This window comes from Electrophorus electricus, chromosome 14 (genome assembly GCF_041902795.1).
Source record: "Electrophorus electricus isolate QZ-2024a chromosome 14, ASM4190279v1, whole genome shotgun sequence".
In the NCBI taxonomy this organism is placed as follows: domain Eukaryota; kingdom Metazoa; phylum Chordata; class Actinopteri; order Gymnotiformes; family Gymnotidae; genus Electrophorus; species Electrophorus electricus.
The window spans coordinates 15,854,743-15,872,524 of record NC_137510.1 but is presented as its reverse complement, the minus strand read 5'-3'; the positions used below and the strand labels follow the sequence as shown (position 1 = coordinate 15,872,524).

Sequence of the window (17,782 nt, the reverse complement as noted above, 5' to 3'; positions counted from 1 at the left end):
TCCAGAGAGTGCTGAAGGGCTAGGGAGAAAGCAGATGTCAGTAGCCAGAAGAATCAGTAGTGGAAGAGATTGCTTGGTATGCATATTGGGATGGCAATACTTCACAAAGTGGTATGGGAGAATGGGAGTTTTAAAAGGGAACAGAGAGAGATACACAGGTGTAGCCCATTAGCTTTCAGGAGAAGGGGATCTAGGCCTGGGTGTGGTAAAACTAGTGGGCTGGGTCGAATTCGTCACATTTCATGAATCCTGAACTAAAATATTTCTGCTTTCTCTAACCCAGTCTGACAACGAACCTTTGACATGAACAACTGTAAAGTTTCTTTTGTGCAAAAATATGCAGTTTAAAGTATGCTTTACTTTCAGAGTAAATCCCTTCACGCCACCCTGCAAACACTGAATTACTTGATCACACCTAAAAATCCTGGTTTAGCAGTTCAGGTTGTAGAGATACTTTATCAGGACATTCTTACCTGTCTTGTTATCTTATGGTAGATCAGACATTGTGGCTTGAATCAGTTGTACAGAAATTTTTTGTTTGCTGTATTTCTTTCCTCTGCTCACAAAAGCAACAAATCTACAGAGCATTAATCCTGGTATTCCCATTCATTCTGGTATTCCCATTTGGTTCTGCTACATGCAGGACTTTAGATCAGGGCTCTGGAAAATCTAACCAATTGCCAGAGAAAATATCGCAGTAGTTTTCCAAATTCTCCTTTTTAGTACAAGTTAAGCCTGCATCTGATGAGGAAAATGTATCTGTAGAAAAGACATGTTTATTATGAATGATTATGAATTTATTATGAATTTGTTTATTATGAATTGATACAGACTGAGCTTTGCTGCAACAAATTGTTTTTGTCCTCTTGTACTACTACAGTTTATCTGTATTAAATAATGTGACATTTATAAAGGACATTGTTGTTTTGGCTAATGTAATAAAACGTGTGTGTGTGTGTGTGTGTGTGTGTGTGTGTGTGTGTGTGTGTGTGTGTGTGTGTGTGCTTGTCTGTGGGCATGGTGTGTGTGTTTGTGTTTGCACAACAGACAGCCATTTTTGACATTTTTGTTCTGTATGTTCCCATCATTTTCTACATGGTGTATTATATGAGTCTTTAAAATGTTCTAATTATCCATTAATACTATTCATGCTCTCCTCTTATTTCTATTAATGTTAAAAGTATGCATTGTTCTGGGCAGTTTAATGGATGATTCAGCATTGCACATTCTGAATTCCATATTCACTTTCAAATTAGCACCCATTTGTTTAGTTTGTTATAACTAAATGACACATTACTTAGTTAGAACAACTATGTGAGAACAAGTTAGCTAGAACAAATGAAACTTTATTTCCTTAGTTAAACTGTGGACCACCCCAAACAATATTATCTCACAAAGGGCCTTTTGTACCAAGATTAACTTCCCATCATTGGTGTAAAGTGATATCTTAAGCAGTTCTGTTTCTCTCATCAAGGACAGAGCAGGGCTGAACTGACCATCTTCATCTCTGCCTAAGGCAGCGCACCAAGATTGCTCTTGTTTTTAAAGGAGGTACATGCAGGGGAGGTCTGATTACAAACATTTGTTGTCTCAGTTTCCATCTTATTACCAAATGCACTGCAAAACTAATAGGACCTTTACTCCAGTATAACCTATCCATCACAGTTATCCAATAAATGATACAGCAGTCTCATATTAACCTAAGTGGTGTAATAATGCAGGATCTGTGAAATGCGAATAAACCCATATAAATAAATTGGCTCAAAGAGTCATTAAGTGAACAGTAACTGTGTAAGGACAGTTAGACTTTAAACACTTATGTCCTTACACTGCTATTACAAAATACTGCTATTACAAAAATATAAGTTCATGTCATTGTACTGAATTGGCACATTGAGTGTTTAGCGTAAAGCCCCAGCAGTTCCGTTCAATCTGTGATATCCACATCTTTATAGCTGTTTTGAGTGTAACAGTTAAATTTTATTAGAGCATGCCTAAGTGTAGTAATGACGTTTTCAGCACTAAACATTTTCTCATTTTCATAAAGTGATTAAAAAGAGGGTGAAGTAAATCTAGTCTATCAGTTTCAACCTACATTAGTGCTGCAAATTATATCCAATAACTTTACATTTAGTTATTTGCCATATTGTATGATCCTACAGTGCTGGATAACTAAGACAAAAGTGTCCACAGACATGCCCATCGTTTGAAAAGTAGAGGCATTGTTGTTGAGAATTTTGTTTTTGTTTTGGTATGAAATAAATATTGGAACATTTGATTTAACTGAACAAAACAAACCACAAACCCAGATCAAATAATATAAAAAAGACAAACAAATTGAGAGAAAATGACAAACAAATGAAGAGAAAACAAAGAGAGGAAGTAGAAGCATGATGAAGGCAGAGGCCATAAACCAACAGAAAAGCAAGTCAATTCAGCACACTAGTCAATAAACCACACCAGCAAACTATTGAAGAATAGTTTCAAAAAGATAAAAATGGGAAAGCCTACTTACATATGGTCAAACATCATTCATGTGTTTGATTTGAGACTTTTGATGTAGGACTGAAACATCCCATAAAAACTTAATTGCCAAATGATGTGGATGTTGTTGAATATTTGTGTGCTTTGAAACTATTTTATGTGGGTTACAGGGAGGTTATTTATAGAAGCCTAGCCTTGTGTGTGTGTGTGTGTGTGTTCCTGGGGTGTTGGGTTTATTTTGTTTGTCAGTGAAGAAAAAACTTTCGCCTCCAGAGGATCTATGAAGTCCTTGGCCTTGGAGACAGTGAGGAGTAGGTCCAGACAATGGCACGCTGTTTGAGCAGACAGAGAGAGACTCTGTGAGCCGGACCATGATCTCCACTCCCTTCACTTGGAAAAGCCTGTGTCTGAGATCATAGCCCCACAGATAACACTGCATCCCCCACACAGGCCTCTGTTCTTAAGTCAAGAAACAAGCTGCGATAACATCCTATGCTAATTCCCCCTGCAGACTTCCCACAATGACCACATGTGCAGGATGAGATGACAACCAGGAGAGCACCTCTCTGGCCAAAAGCCCCACCTGAACATCTGGCCATGGGCAGAACAGGCCACAGTTTTCATCTAACCTTGGGCAAGATGGGGGATGAGGAATGGGTGGATCCTCAGATACTGTAAATACAGAGTGAGAGAAAGTTCTGTTTCCTTTCTGCCTCATCGGCATACATGTATGCCACGTCCGCAGTAAAAGAGCATTTCTCACTATCGTGGGTTTATCAGAAATAAAGAATTATTCTTCATTTCTGTGTTTAGAGCAGGATGGACAGTGACATTTGGCACTACAGTTGGAACTCACTATGTTTGTCCAATACATACATAGAACTATCTTCCCCTAATAAAAAGTAGTTATTAAAACTGCAAAACTTTACTGACACTGGATACAAAAAATAGCATGCTATATATTCCAAACCTAATGAAATAGTCCAAAGACCTAATCTGAGATACATATTACAAAGAACACAATAAAAGGAAAAACAACTGCGCTTAATTAATATTCCATTGCAAACATAAATTAGGATATGGATATGCTTATAAGATTCCCATAATTTTCCTTAATTAAAAGGCAAATCATAATCATAAGAACTCACTAAGTGATCCATACTTTTACCTGTTGTCTCTTCACCGATGCACCTCACTCACTCTTCTCCACTAGAGGTTTGCCCTTGGCCCCTGGTGGCCCATCTGAAGCCAGTGTGTTTTCTTGGCAATCAGACCTACTAGACCACCTAACACAGGCATATGTTTGGTTTAGGAGTGCAGAAGCTCATTGGAGCATTGGGGCTTGACCGGACAGCCAGTGGCTCTGCCCTCCTCGCTGGGTAAACTGCACCCTGCAGCCCAGACACTGCACCCATTCAGCCAGTCCACGTGCAGGGGATAAAGTTGGGATTGTTTGTCAGCGTGCTGCAATGTGTGGAATGCAGAGGTCCAGTTCCCCTCTGGGAAGGGAGCATGAGAGGGGGAGACACTCAGTCTGTCCTTCCCTCTCACGCACTCTGTCATTGTGTCTCCTGTCACCATTCATTCTTACCTTCTACTATTTTTCCTTTCTTTTCATCAGATGGTCTATATTCTTCATAATGATCCATGTCCAGTGATACCTTCAATCTGAAGTTGAGACTAGAAACCAATAACAGATCAGATTTCTCCCTGTATTCAAGAGGCCCTTGTGTGGATTTCATATCCACCACTCAGTGAAAGACACTCCATCACACTCTGTGACATCAGCTTTCACACAAACACACACACACACACACACACACACACACACACACACCACATCACACCACACATATGAACACACACACACACACACACACCATGTATAGATCTTAAGGCACATAGCATTCCACCAGAAAACAACACCACCCAGCTCTATAGATTAAATAGATCAATCCCATAATATAGGGGAGAAGTAGCATGCGTTTCCCCTTATCTCCTGCTGAAATATGTCACCTCATAAAAATCATATGATCACCAAAACAAACTTTAATTAAAAACATCTACAATATTCATGCTCCATCTGTTTATCAGATCTAGAGTTCCCTTTCACATGGGTCTGGAAAACGAGCGCTGGGAGGTCAGGCGCTGCTCAGAACTGCTAACACATGTCTGCCAGGGTAAAAATATTAAACTGAGATTTACACCATTATTTAAGGTAGTTTTAGTACACTGCATGCTTTATGTTTATACTCACATTCTTTTTGAACTAGTATCCCAAACATTATGGGCCAAGTGCAATGCCTAACATAGCCTGAAAATTCTCTCTCTTATACATCCATTTTTGAACACTCAAACAGTGAAGTTGATATTAGTTGATATTCACCTGAACACCCAGTTTTCAATGTATCAGTTAAATCTGAAACTATTGTCAGTGCTGAACTATATTGCTTTACTGTTGGAGTTAGTTTCAGAGATTCCTTGAAACGTTTTTGTGTTTCTCCATAGTATCCTTGGTGCATAATTTCTGGTTTTCCTGCTGTGTGGCCTTTCCTTAATTGGATACAGTCCAGATGGTAGCACATAGTAACACTGAAATGTAAAGTAATGGAGAACATATACTGTATGACTAAAGTGCAAACTATAACACTATATTTTATATAGCACCTTTTAAAACAAGATTTTCAGTAAGAAACAGTATAAAGTAAATAAAGTAGGATTAAAGATAAAACAAAGAATAATATAGAACAGATGAAAATTAAAATGTAACAAGGACATAATTAATTCCAGATTAATTAAATAGAAAAGATCAGTTCTCTGAGGTATAGTGGAACAAACCCATTAAACATTTGAAGTATCTTAAAATAAATTCTAAAAGCCAGTGAAACAGTATGAGAACTAATGAAGTACACTTCCTCATTCTTGTGCACGTCAAAATTCTTGCTGGAGTAATTTGCACTCTCTGCTAGACACCAGAAAAAAGAGTGTTACACACAGTAGTCCACACGGGTTCACACAAAAGCATGTATAAAAGCATGTTACACACAGTATCCAGATGGTTTCACACAAAAGCATGTATTCATTTTCACTGTCAGCTGTTAAAAGGATGTCTCAGATCTAGAACATTTATCAGGTACTAGAGTGCCATTTTGCTCACATTACATATGGTTTCAAAGCTCACTGTCGAAAGTCATAGGTTCGTGACCCAGTTTTCAGGCAATACAGATAGGGACTCTAACTCTGCCTAACAACATAGTATTGTCCTTATTCAGCTGCAGGAATTCATGACACATGCAGGATAGAGACTATGTACTATGTGCTCTTAGCCCAATGAATTTAGGAAAAAGTGTTATGAAGGAATAAAGCAACATCCACCAATGAAGCAACATATGGCGCTGTAGTAATGCAGTGAGCTTCAATCACCATATTGAATGCTCTAGGTCCTAACACCTTATATTGCAACATTCCTCTGAGAAGATCCACTTATTTAGTTTCATTTTCTGTTGTTCTTATTGGCATTTATTATACTATAAAATTATTTTTTTGGTTGTTATTTTTTGTTTTAATTGTTCAAGCACAGTGTATTGAGTTATGAGCAGTTATAAGCAGTCTGGCACAGTTTTTTTTTTCAGTGAAATAAGCAGTAAGGCAATTACCCTGTTTCTGTAATGTATGTCTGAAATGTCATCAAAATAGCCTGGTTGTACTCACCATACGGAAAACAGTAGATGAACAGGTTTATAAGGCTCATTTTAAAAAGAATGTGCCTAAACTTGTTTTAAGTCAAAACATGACTTACTCAGCAGCTACCTGTTTGTTGATAAAAATTCTTTATCTCAAAATTGTTTTTTATTCTGGTTGTCTCATGCTGGCCTAGCTTATGCCTCTCAGTGGTACCACTAATCAACAGGAAACAGCACTGACTAATAGGAGTCCGGCAGGTTGTGGAAATTAGTGAACTGTTTGCCAGCTCTGTTAAAAATGTGCCTACCTATAAAATTCACCATTTCATATTTTTTATTTGAAAAAGCTTTCTTATACCTCACATATATAATCACCACTGATAATAACAGAAATCAATAAATAAAGTTGAGATTATGTACCCAAGACACTGGAAAATGCACCATTTTGTTTCTTCATGTCCAAACATGTCTTAGTGTCTGCCAGTGGCCCATTTTAGAAACCACTGGATGGTTTGCCGAAGCAAAATTATGCAGCAAACTTAGTGCAAATACCAAAAACATCAGACACAGCAACAGCTGTATTTTTCAAGCAACCTGTGGCCTTGAACAGTCTGCTAACTGTGTGAGTATATTTAGACTTTATCTAATAACAAGGTGTCTAGCACCAAGAATATGACGGCAAGTGAAGTCTAGCCTCTCCAGCACAGCTATATGAGAGCACCTGTTGCCCTCTCACTCTTCAGAAAGACATATCCACCATGTAATGTTATAACTGTAATAAATGTTATACTTTCCATGTATGACCTAAATGAAACTCCTGTAACTCCTTCACATGTAAAGGTATTCTTTATGATAAGTCAAGATCTATAAAGCTATTAACTGCTATTACCATTTCTGTGACTGTCAATATTTTTGATATGTAACTGTGACAATATATCTGTCAAAAATAAATTAATTCAAAATGAATTCAAATTAATTCAAAATAATTAAGTCCAGTGATATTTAACATGATTTCTGACTAATTAATATTTTGCCTCAGGATGCACCAAGTATGTTTAGTTTTTTTAATTGCCTCATTTTGAAAGTGATGTTTCTTCCTTGTAAGGACACAGAGTTTCTTTTAATTATATTGTCATTTCATAGCAATGCGGAACTCTAGAGAGAGGCATACAGCATACACTTCACTAAACACTGAAAGCATCTGAAACCAGTTGGCTGAGTTCAACATAAAATATAATAGCATTCATAGTGTCAATGCAGCCCATTTAAAGTGAAAACATACCAGCAAAACTTTGAGAGCATCCTTTTAAATTTGGCCCAGATTTCTAAATCTACTTTCATCATTTGGGCAATCATTTAAACCTGATTTTATATGGCCAAATAAAGGCACAGCATACAAAATTAACACTGTCAGTATTTGGCAGTTGATCTTATCTGGGTTGACTTACATAAAAGTTAGGATACACTACCAATTGCCAACATCTGTATTATGTTGTAACGTCTGTGGAAGAGAGATTTCACTTTTGTTCCCATTTTTCAGTTTAATAAAATATTACATAGCCTATGTAATTTCTAGGCATTATTCATGTCTTGAAAGATTTGATGCAAAAATGTAGTAGCATTTATTATGACCAATAGCCAAAGGGGTGATGATTCGGGCTGTTATTAATGCTCTTCTAAATTATTGCAGACACTTAACAAAATAAGAAACTCAAGCGAACAAAAGCCAGGGGTTTAAATGATGCATATGGCAGTTTTATGAAAACAGGAAAGTCACAAGTCTACACTCAAAAATTCATTTTACAATTAACACAAATCTGGAGTTCACTCAGCAGAAATGACGTGTAAATGGAGCATACTCATGGATGCCTGCTTGAGTAGCCATCTAGGTAGTTCCCATTAGTGTTACCATTAGTCTAAATTTGGCAACTAGTACTGGCCCTGCCCTTTATAGGAAATGAACTGTCCCAGAATGTACAGAGGTGTGACAAAAAAAAATCAAAGAGCATGCTTGATGCATGTACTAACCCATTTAGGTAGACTTGGGGACATGAATTCATCTCTGGAGTGAGAATTCATATACCTGGTACATTTGACATTCGCTGAGAGAAACCTTTTTCACCTAGTCATTTTTTTCACTCTCAGAAACAAGCAGAATTATATTTAGAATATAATAAACAATTGTTCCTTAATTGATACTAAACAGTTAAACTTTAGCTCTTACTCTCATAATGTATGAGAGCATTTCTGGGATTTTGAAAGTACTTTGTGTTAGGCTTGGCTTAACTCTTGCAAAACAAATGCCATCTTAGATCATTCTTCCCATATCTTGCATGCTGCTTTTAAGGGCTCACACCTTTGCTGCCTCTGATGTCCCTGAGAAAATGTAACTCCTGAACTATAGTACTTCATCAGCAGCCTCCACTATCATATACTGGCATATTCCTAGAGACTACTAGAATATTTTAACTTAGTTTAACTTCTTTCGGTAACAAGTTTGCCTGTTTTTTTCTTTTCTTTTACTTTTACTTTTCGACTGTAGTTCCCCCCTTATCCTCAAAATGCTATGTATTAGAATTGATGCACTGGTACTAAACTATTTATGAGTCTTATGCCTAACTTAAAAATGCTGTGCGGTGATAATTAAAGATTACTGAAATTAATATAATGAATTAAATATCAAAGGTATTTTCTTATTCAAATGAAATATGTACATCCCTAATCAGATTCCTGAGTCTTCCTCATTGAGGCTTCCTTGTAGGCAAATATTTTCATCAAAATACTTTTAATAAATTAGATAAAAAATAACTTATTTTACATGTTGTGCAATATTCAGTAATGAGTATAAATAACAGAGGAACATACTACGTGCCTGTAAAATGTATCTCCTTAACAGCTGAACACTTGTTCCTTTAAATCTTTATTCAAATATTTTCAGATTCTGTCCCTAAAACCACAAATGCTATGAATATGGTGTCATCTGTAACCAAACTTTGCAGACCAGAAATAGATTGGCTAAGCCAAAAGAATGTCATCTGCTACATAATCTTTCTTGAACCTGTCATCTTGTTGATATGATGCTAACAAAAGTGAGTATGGCATCAGTCTGAAGCAAAGTGGGTTCTGATTTCTTTGCCAACATGGGTGGTGAACAAAAAGGCCTTTGTCAGTGGCTTTAGTGTCACACCAGAAAGAGAAGCCATTGTCCATTAGAAAGGGTTCTTACGCTTCATTGCCTACAACAGTAATGGATCCAACGCCTCAGCTAAAGCATGACACACATTCAGACCATAACTGTGTCAGATTTTTGGTGAAAAGTTAAACATAGAGAAAGCATTTCCCCATTTGCACCGTTTAATATGTCTTGTGTATTGTTTACACTCAACATCTATGTTGAGATATGCTAATACATCTCAGAATGTTTAGAAGAATGAAACATATCTTTAAGATGGGTTTGGGGGGGGGGGGGGTTTATTCCATAAAAATACATGTATCCATCCCTGAAAAATAAAGATTTACATTTAATTTGGGAGACCAAGGATCTTGAGGACATGTGGTTCTTGCTTTTTTGTACATGGGTTTGGTTGCAGGCACTTGAAATTACAATAAACATTCCCTTCTTAACAAAAATAAAATGACTTTGGTCCCTTAAAGAACTGAGAGAGAAAAACAGTGTGATTAAAACCACAGTAGGGCAAGAGAAAAAACTATAACTTTTTAACTCATTACCTCAAAAATGCAGCCTTTTCTTCCAACACACATATCCCTAATCCTGGCAAATGGCAATGTAGACAAAAAATAGACAAAAAATGTAAATCCAAGCCATAACAGCTGCTACAATTGAAAGATCAACTGTCATATATCTGATCAGCAAAAAAATTAAAAGAGAATGCAACAGGATATGCATTAGAATTGGCTCATATCAGAGATACAGCAGTAAATGATCAGTCCAATTCATTTGTACCAAAATAAATGAACTAACCTCAGTTTGCCTTTGTTAATAATCTCATTTTACACTATAGAGACCAAAACAATCAGGTTATTCACTGTGCTTGCACATCACCCCACAGGAAAGTGGGTACAATGGCTAGAGTTTTGTGAATCAGTTACAGGGCAGCCATGTCTGATAGGTGTTACTGCATGTGTGGATCATTGGCTGCACATGAGCTACATAGTAGTTACTGAAGTTAACATCCCGTACATACGGTGCGGGCTGGTAGTAGCATGTAACATTGGTAACAGTGGGCAGGGCGTTCTGCTCAGCGAGCACCTGAAGTGCCAGCATGGCAATTAGGTTTAATGTCTGACGTCGCTCATGTCCCATCAAGCACACCGTACTCTCATTGACTACGTGGTGTAGTGTTGCTAGACAGTTATAACGCTTGTGCTCCATGCCGGCAAAATGGTTCTGCAAGTAGGCCTCCAGCTTCCTCTGCTGCTCACCAATGTCTGGGAAGTCAATGAAAAACCGTGAGCACATGTAGCGCTGAAGCGATTTCATCTCGGTCTCTGATCTGGGCTGGAAACCTCGCACTAAAAGGTGGCAGTACTTCAGGAGCCCGCCGCCCCGGATCTCTTCAGGGCTGCGTGTAGCGATGATTTTGTGGCACAAGTGACTGAGAGCCTCCTCAAAGTCCCCGTATACACTCTCGCCCATCACGGTGGGGTGGAAGTTCTCGGACATGGGCGTCCCTGAGCAGCGGTCGAAAAGCAGCAGTGAGTCCAAACTTATCTGAAAAGAGTCCACACTGAATTCAAACTGCCGTCTCAGAGAGTCCACGAACTTGAGCTCCACGTTCTTGCCTGTGTTGTTGGAGAGGGAGATGAGGCTCCAGCGGTCTGTGTCCTTACAGACCTTCACCAGCTTCTGCACGTATGCCTCCTTCAGCGTCAGTGCTGTGATGCGCTCCTTACTCACCCCCGCTGGGAGAAAGTCCAGCAGGCTGTCTAGAACCACATCTTTAATCAGATGGAAGGCTTGGTCATCTGACAACGAAACTCCAAAGATCAGGTCCAAGTCCTTGTAACCCAGCCCTGTGTCCTGGTGCAGAACGTGACTGGCAGCAGAGCCATTCAACCTTACGTCCCGTACAGCCACCCCCTGTTCCTCAAGCCGTGCTCGGACAACCTAAAAAGACAAACATTTTCAAAAAAATTAAAATAAGACAGCAAATATTTAAACACATACAGATATAGAAAGTCATTTTTGCTTTTAAAACAGGTCTTATATGTCGGATTACTATTTGGTGGTTCAAATGAATTTGGGGGAGCAGGTTGCTGGGGAGGGCAAAACTTTTTTCCTGGCCTCGATAGCCAAGCAAATCATGTGTTTTTTACACTCACAGGCTAACTATTCTGGGAATTTCATGATCAGGATCATGAGCATGATCTCTATAAAGAGTGGATCTGGATTAATTTTTACGGAACAGCTGACACCAAGAATTTTGCAAATTGCCCAGGTCAGCTGGCCAGTAGAAAACGACAGGGAGCCTGGTGGAAATTGTTATTTTCATTTTTACAATAAACATTTTTTAAATACTCAGGAACTATCTATTTTAAGTATGAGTGAGCTAAACGTGTAATATGCGGGAAATTTGCTTTCTATTTCATTCCCTCTCTTCTGGGGCGACATAAATACATCAGTCAGAGCACAATACGCTTGTAGCATAGCCAATCAGCGTCCATCTGATGATTAAAGGGCTCTTCATTTAGCGCCCCACGCGGATTCGGTAGAGTAGGGACGTCTGACGTAATTAACAATGATGAACATGATTACGTAAGACAGGGCCTTGCAGACATACCCCCAAATCCACTACGAATTTTTTCGTCTGCAAAATCCATTTGAGAGAACCGAAGTGGAGCAACTACCTGTTGCTGAGTAGCTAGCTAGTCAAGTTGTGTATTGTATATTTTACAGTCGTTTTTCATTTATAGTACCAACAAACTAATGAAACGTAGCTTAGGTTTGTGCTAGTCTTAGCTAACGTTAACGTAGTTCGCTAGCTAACAGATTGTTATGTATATAATTTAGTGATTGTTCTGGCAAATTCTGCCAGGTAGCGTTCGCTAACTGTTAGGTTAGCTAACCTAACTTGATTAGCTAAGATAGTAGCTTGCTAACGTAACTAACGCTAGCTGTGTGTTTTAGTGGCGGTTCTGGCGAACTGAATGAAGATGAGCTGGCTAACCAAAACTGCGAAGATTAGGCAGATTAGGCAGTAATGTGTAAGTGGGAGCTTTCCTTTTGATACCAAAATTTATATCTAGATGGCAAAACATTTAATATGCAAGCCTTAACTATATTTAACAGTTTTTCCTTTAGTTAACATTCAAGTGTTTTTCATTGTTAGCTAACGTTAATAAGAACTTCACATCTCAAAATAAAAAGATGTAAAAACTAGCGTTACAATTCTTAACTAACTTCCACATAGTTTTTTAAAGTTTCTCGAACAAACGTGTAAGTCACACACTACACATGCATAAAGTCGCATGACACAATGTGTTTTCTTTGTAGCATAAGACGTCATCCAGCAATATTTGGATCTCTGGAAATTGGTTATTTTTGTTTTGATAGTATATTTGCTAATATTACTGTATGTTACTGAACATGACTCAGTCTGTAATCTAATGCCTACTGTGCGTTCTATATGAGCACAACTAATGAGAGCTGCAGATAATAACTCATTTATTATTAGTCTGTTGATTTGTAAGGCCAATTAAATATTTGCTGGCTATTCCACTGACCACTGTTAATTTGTGTTAAGTTGTATTGGGATGGCTGCTGAATCAGACCATGTCAAAAACAGCCTTACCTAAAATATATTTCACCAGCCGCCACTGCAAATTGGCCTACAATCAGAGATTAGCCTGCATATGTGTGAGGTAAATTGTAAATAAATAGGCTCACATAGTGATCTTGCAGACATAACCACACACCAAGATATTTTAAACTAGGAGTTCCAGGTTTGCTTTTAGCAACCAATCAGACATTTCCTGGAATGCCTTCAGAAAGCAACCTCAGCTAATCAAAAGGTTTGCCTACTGTTTATTCTAATCAATACTAATATGATCAGATTAGTTAGACTAAATCAACAGCATCAAATTAAGTTATCCTACAAATACAACAAATGTAATTAACCACATAAAGTTTACTATTAACTCAAAATTGGAGTTGGATGGATGTAATTCTGCTACATACAAAAAGAGTATCAAGCCACATTCATGCTTATTGAAACATACACATGCTTTAACACACACACACACATACCCCTAAAACATTACTGTAGACCACAGGATATGTAACAGATAAATGCTTAATACAGTTAGACTTAATTTAGCTAATCATGTCATGTTTGTGGCTTGAGCAGGATGTTATCTTCCAAAATATTTAAGGATGTGACTGTGAAAAGTAAAAGGTTGAGGACACATCTCCGTGTCACACATACTTGAAGGGTACACATCTCAGTGTGACATTTGTTCTTATAGGCACTTTTTATACTCTTTCAAATTTACTTTCACACATCAAATTGTAGGTACAATTGTATTTTTGCTAATAAATTGTGTTTAGGTTTGACATTATCATTACATGATGGATTACATTAACCTGTGGGTAACTTACCATGTTGGATCATTTTTACACTAGAAATAGGGCAATATGAAGTTATCTCGTGTGTTTACATCATATATTGCACATATATATGATGGACGCATATTCTGTTATAGTAGCTTAACAGTACATCTTCATCCTGGTTAAACATGATTTTAAGACAAAAGCAGAACATTCTTTCTGAAGCAGGTCTAAACCCTCAGAGAGTTATATGCTATTTAAGGATGAGTTTGATTCTTAGGTGCTACCAAGTCATACTGTACAAAACTACAGTTGTAAAATAAAAACACTATATTGCTTCTTATCAAAACTTTCTGTGGTCTGTACTGCTGTATGTTCATGATTGCCACAAAATTAGTTTTTTCCTCATCTGCTTTTATTCAAGTCCTGGCCACAGGTCTGAAACCGAGACTGAGATCATAGGGGTGTTATGAAACAGTGACAGTCACACACAGCTGTTCCTTCCACAAGACAGAAGTCTTATGGATGAACACATAACCATTAAAGAGGGGGCAGGGGTTGTGGGAAATGATAATTCTGTGCTGATTAAGGATGATTATTTTTGGGAGTGTATTGCACATAACCATCACTGCACAGTACATCAAAATATAAGTATATGATAGTTTGTGCACCCTAAGGGAATATTTAGTTTGGAAGACAGGATGATTTACTTATAAGCATAAGGTGTTAATACAGGGGACTACACTGGATTTATCGGGACTTTTCTGGAAACATAAATCTTGTGAGGGCTCTTGTGATGCAGGCTGTCAGATTCAATGTCCCGGGCTGAAGAAAAGTGTAGGTTAGCATTTACAAGAATGTCTGCGTCATTAACATGGCAGTTCAATTAGCTAAGCATGGCACATTCTATGTCTACTGACTCAAGGGGCAAAGGCTAAAAATGTTTTACTTATCACAGACTATCTGCAAGAAACATGCAGGCAAGCAGCCTTTGCAGTGTTCTTCACAGCTGTGTGTACAATAAAGCTATACGGGAGAATATATAACATGAATAGCAGCTTTAGACAACTATAAAATAAGTGTTTGATGAGAAGACGACGGATTCAAATTAAACGTCACGCAAACGGTATCTTTTAATTTAAAGCATCAACAAATAATTGCAACCGGCGAAATAACGTCTCAGGCTGCAGATATTAAAAAGCGATTAATAAGCCCAAGAAAAACACCATGACTGTCGACTCTTAACCTCTCGTTTTACCTGTACAATTTGTCGGGGCTGAACTGAAAGCGTCGGAAAGTTTCCACGCCCGTGAATGGGAACCGTCTCGCCAAGAATAGAGTCCAAACGTTGCACCTGCTCCCAAGATAACACACAAAACCGCCGACTCTGTTCCGACCCATCACCGGATGTCATGACGATGTGAGAAAAAAATGGTCCGGAGAAAAAATGCTCTACTTTCTAAGATACGTCGCCGTCTCTGTGTATATTGTCTATAGCCGAAATAATTAAGCTACCGATCAAGGGTTTATGTCCAAGGTTTTTGTTGTTGTTGTTTTATTCTGGACCGGTTGCTTGTAGAATACAATCTGGTAGTTTTGACGTCTTCCTGACAACTTTCCGCTACAGAAATCTACTTTACCAATCCACACGAACCGTGTTCCGTCTCTCACATTTCTGAACCGCTTAGTTCCAGCCGGCTGAATGGTTTTATACTCCCTGTATTTACATATGTGCGCTGATTGGATAGTTGGCTCATGGATTATTTATAAACTACTAGTCCTAAAGGAAGCTCGTTTGGTTTGGTCCAGCTTCGCTGTTGTGAAAGTTATGGGGACGGACGTTCTGATTTCTCTTATTTTCAAATACAGTAGTTTAAATGAGGCGCATTCTGAACCCTAACTCAAACCATTTTAAAGAAAAGTAAAAAAAAGTGAAAAAGAGTGAAAAAAGAAAGAAAACCCTGCATGACTATGTAATAACCTGTTGTAGTACGTTACAATTTTTATATGTAGTGTTATATTAATTCTGAATGTACTTAACGTAGCTATTACTTAACCTAATATGTACTCTCAGTTAAAAGCTTATTCTAAAAATCTGAACGTCCACCTAGTTAAGTGACATTTAACTGCTGTTAAAGTTAAAATAATTGTTCTTTTCATATTAAAAAAAATCTGAATTACTTATAAATATCTTTTGGATGCACTCCTGTAGGCTACTTCTACAGCAATGCAGTCATATATCTCTCAAGTGGAACCAGAATATAGTGTTTGCAGGTGGAACAAATGATTATTTAAATCACTTTTATAAATCATAAAAGATTTCAGTAACATGGATGGGGTGGTTGGGGGGGGGGGTGGTCTTGAGTGTGCTTTAAGTTAATTTGATTAAGATTATTAGAGAGTGATAAGCCTTAAGTGGAAAGTCTTTAGTTGTTTTTTCCACCAAGATAAATGATCACATATGTTTCCATTAGAAATTTACGTACAGCCTTTATGTAGCAGTGAAACTGGCAAATCCACATTGCTACAAAATTCAAAAGCCATTTATGTAAGTGCATTTACTTATGGTTTTTGTCTGATTGTAAAGGGAATTTCTTTTAGCCTTAAGGAACTGACCTGGACTGTAAATCACTCTCAATTGACAGCATGTTAAATAAGCAGCCTCTGTAAATGGCTGTGTTATGTGGCTCTGTAACAGAAAGCACATCTTGGGTAGTGGCAAGACCAACCATATGCAGATTACAGCTAATGGGATGTCCCAAATGAATAACATAATCACAGAAAATGATTTGACGAGAGCCCTCTGTAAGTTTCCCACACTGAATTAGCTGAATCCAAGTGAACACATGTCAAGTGTAATACAAGCTGATGACTCCCACTGAGACAGCAGCTGCCCTGGATTTATACTGCAATATGTAGACATGGTCAATTATGGAATAATTAATCAAATTTTCAGTTTTTGTATTACACGGAAATCATCAATGGATGAAACATGCAGTGTTTACTACAGCTCTACAGACTGTAAATCTTGCTTGGACTCAAGTGGAATAATTAACTAAATCGAGTAACTGGAAAATAATGGCATTCAATCTGGCTGTTTAAAGAAAATAAATAATTGTCTTATCAATGGAGAGACTATTTTATAAATATTTTATCTGAAGAGGGGAGATTCTCCTCACTTACCATAGTGTAAATACAAAATTTGCAGAGAGCCAACTAGACAGAGTGGGTAATGAATACATTTGAGAGGTAACAAAAGACACACGTGAAATTCATAACCGTGTCATAGAATACAGCACTGCTAAGTAAGGAGGTCTCACTGACTGGAGGGACCTTATGTGACTAAGTGGTCAGTTCAATCTGTTTTGACTGAATGCAGAGCACATTGTTTGTGAACACTTTGGGAGTAGGAATCCACACCCAGTAAACAGTGCAACATACCTGAATCCAAAAATAAATGGAAGTTTAAAGGTATACATTACTATTATGTCTTTGTTAGTATTCTTTGTTTCAGCAGATTGTGGATCTTTGTGTAGCAGGTGAGCTGGTGCTGTAAGTATAGTGGGTGGGGTTGGATTTTCCACTGTTTGATCATACCTTACTTATTCTAAACCCACACAGCTCAAGTAGACAAAGAAGCTTTAATAACAGAGGAGTAGCAAGCACCGCAAGGATTCTATTAAGTTGCTAGTGATCTTATAGTGGAAGAGTGTTCTAAAATTGATTGAATATGGCAAACTCATCAGAGATTGTAGAATTCATCCAAATGTTGATAGTGTGATAAAAAAAAAACATAAATAAACTCTTTAAAAGAAACATAAAAGGTCAGTTTGCAACAAGGTATTATTTATATGTATTTATATTTCACTTATGATGCATTATATGAGTTATCGTTTAAGAGAAGGTGCAGTCCAATGGTAAGAATTCACAGCTGTTTCACTGGAGTGCAGGAAAATGTCACAAGATTGACATCATGGCATAAAATAAAGCTGGAAATAGCCATGACTAAACAGAGATGGATGTTATGATGCTGACTGCTCTGTTTCAC

At 37.7% G+C, this 17,782-nt stretch overlaps 1 protein-coding gene and 1 long non-coding RNA gene across 2 annotated transcripts; both read right to left on the bottom strand.

Moving 5' to 3' along the window:
• Positions 1–1,363: 1,363 nt before the first annotated feature.
• LOC145651208 (uncharacterized) lies at positions 1,364–3,740 on the bottom strand. The gene is made up of 3 exons (XR_014117011.1): positions 3,653–3,740; positions 3,068–3,156; positions 1,364–2,816 (listed from the first exon to the last, which is right to left on the bottom strand). It is a non-coding gene; the product is annotated as an uncharacterized LOC145651208 (long non-coding RNA).
• Positions 3,741–9,503: 5,763 nt separating this feature from the next.
• On the bottom strand, positions 9,504–15,401 carry tent5ba (terminal nucleotidyltransferase 5ba). The gene is made up of 2 exons (XM_027001527.3): positions 14,993–15,401; positions 9,504–11,295 (listed from the first exon to the last, which is right to left on the bottom strand). The coding sequence occupies exons 1-2, from the start codon at positions 15,146–15,148 to the stop codon at positions 10,270–10,272; spliced, it is 1,182 nt and encodes a 393-aa protein (XP_026857328.1). The 5' UTR covers positions 15,149–15,401; the 3' UTR covers positions 9,504–10,269.
• Between the last annotated feature and the right edge of the window lie 2,381 nt (positions 15,402–17,782).